The sequence below is a fragment of the Numida meleagris genome, unplaced genomic scaffold (assembly GCF_002078875.1).
Source record: "Numida meleagris isolate 19003 breed g44 Domestic line unplaced genomic scaffold, NumMel1.0 unplaced_Scaffold413, whole genome shotgun sequence".
In the NCBI taxonomy this organism is placed as follows: Eukaryota; Metazoa; Chordata; class Aves; order Galliformes; family Numididae; genus Numida; species Numida meleagris.
The window spans coordinates 8,861-10,028 of record NW_018364633.1 but is presented as its reverse complement, the minus strand read 5'-3'; the positions used below and the strand labels follow the sequence as shown (position 1 = coordinate 10,028).

The 1,168-nt window shown below is 62.2% G+C and overlaps 1 protein-coding gene across 1 annotated transcript; it reads right to left on the bottom strand.

The window, feature by feature from the left end:
• Window positions 1–86: 86 nt before the first annotated feature.
• Window positions 87–1,162, bottom strand: LOC110391596 (serine protease 27-like; the record flags this gene model as incomplete). Its single annotated transcript, XM_021383537.1, is given in 2 exon segments — window positions 87–255; window positions 969–1,162. Coding segments are annotated over 2 exon segments (179 nt in total), but the record flags the coding sequence as incomplete, so codon positions are not given.
• Window positions 1,163–1,168: the final 6 nt, after the last annotated feature.

Genomic DNA, 1,168 nt, shown 5'->3' with positions numbered 1-1,168 from the left:
TGCCGGCCTGGGGCAGGGGGAGCACACGGCACAGCCCCAGCGCTGGCGCATCCCACGTTCCCACTCCCTCCCAGCCCCACACTCACCCCTGGAAGCAGTGGGCGGCCGTCAGCACCCACTGCGGGGCCACGAGCGAAACCCCACAGATGTGGGTCCCGTCCCGCAGCAGACTCCCCTGCCACGGCCACTGCCCCGCCACCGCGTCCTCGCCCCCCACGTTGCGCCGCGACCCCACGGCCATGGGGCGGCCGCAGGCTGCGGGGACAGAGCAGGGGGGGAATCAAGAGAGGGGGTCTCTATGGGGCTCTGTGGGGTCGGCGGGGCTCTGTGGGGTCTCTATGGGGTTCTGTGGGGTTGTATGGGTCTCTATGGGGCTCTGTGGGGTTGTATGGGTCTCTACGGGTTTCTATGGGGTTGTATGGGTCTCTATGGGGCTCTGTGAGGTCTCTATGGGGTTGTATGGGTCTCCATGGGGTTCTATGGGGCTCTGTGGGGCACTGTGAGGTCTCTATGGGGCTGTATGGGTCTCTACGGGGCACTGTGAGGTCTCTGTGGGGCACTGTGGGATCTCTATGGGGTTCTATGGGGTTGTATGGGTCTCTATGGGGCTCTGTGGGGTCTCTATGGGGTTCTATGGGGCTCTATGGAGTTGTATGGGGCTCTATGGGGCTCTGTGGGGTCTCTATGGGGCTCTGTGGGTCTCTATGGGGATTCTGTGGGGCACTGTGGGGTCTCTATGGGGTTGCATGGGTCTCTATGGGGCTCTATGGGGTCAGTGGGGTTCTATGGGGCTCTATGGGGTTGTATGGGTCTCTATGGGTCTCTATGGGGCTCTATGGGTCTTCTTGGGGCACTGCGGGGTCTCTATGGGGTTGCATGGGTCTCTATGGGTCTCTATGGGGTCAGTGGGGCTCTATGGGGCTCTGTGAGGTCTCTATGGGGTTCTATGGGGCGCTATGGGGTTGTACCGGTTTCCATGGGGTCTCCATGGGGCTCTGTGGGGTCTCTATGGGGCACTGTGAGGTCTCTATGGGGCACTGTGGGGTCTCTATGGGGTTGTATTGGTCTCCATGGGGCTCTGTGGATCTCTACGGGGCACTGTGGGGTCTCTATGGTGTCAGTGGGGCGCTGTGGGGCTGTGTACTTGTGGGGCGCTGTGGGGCTCACC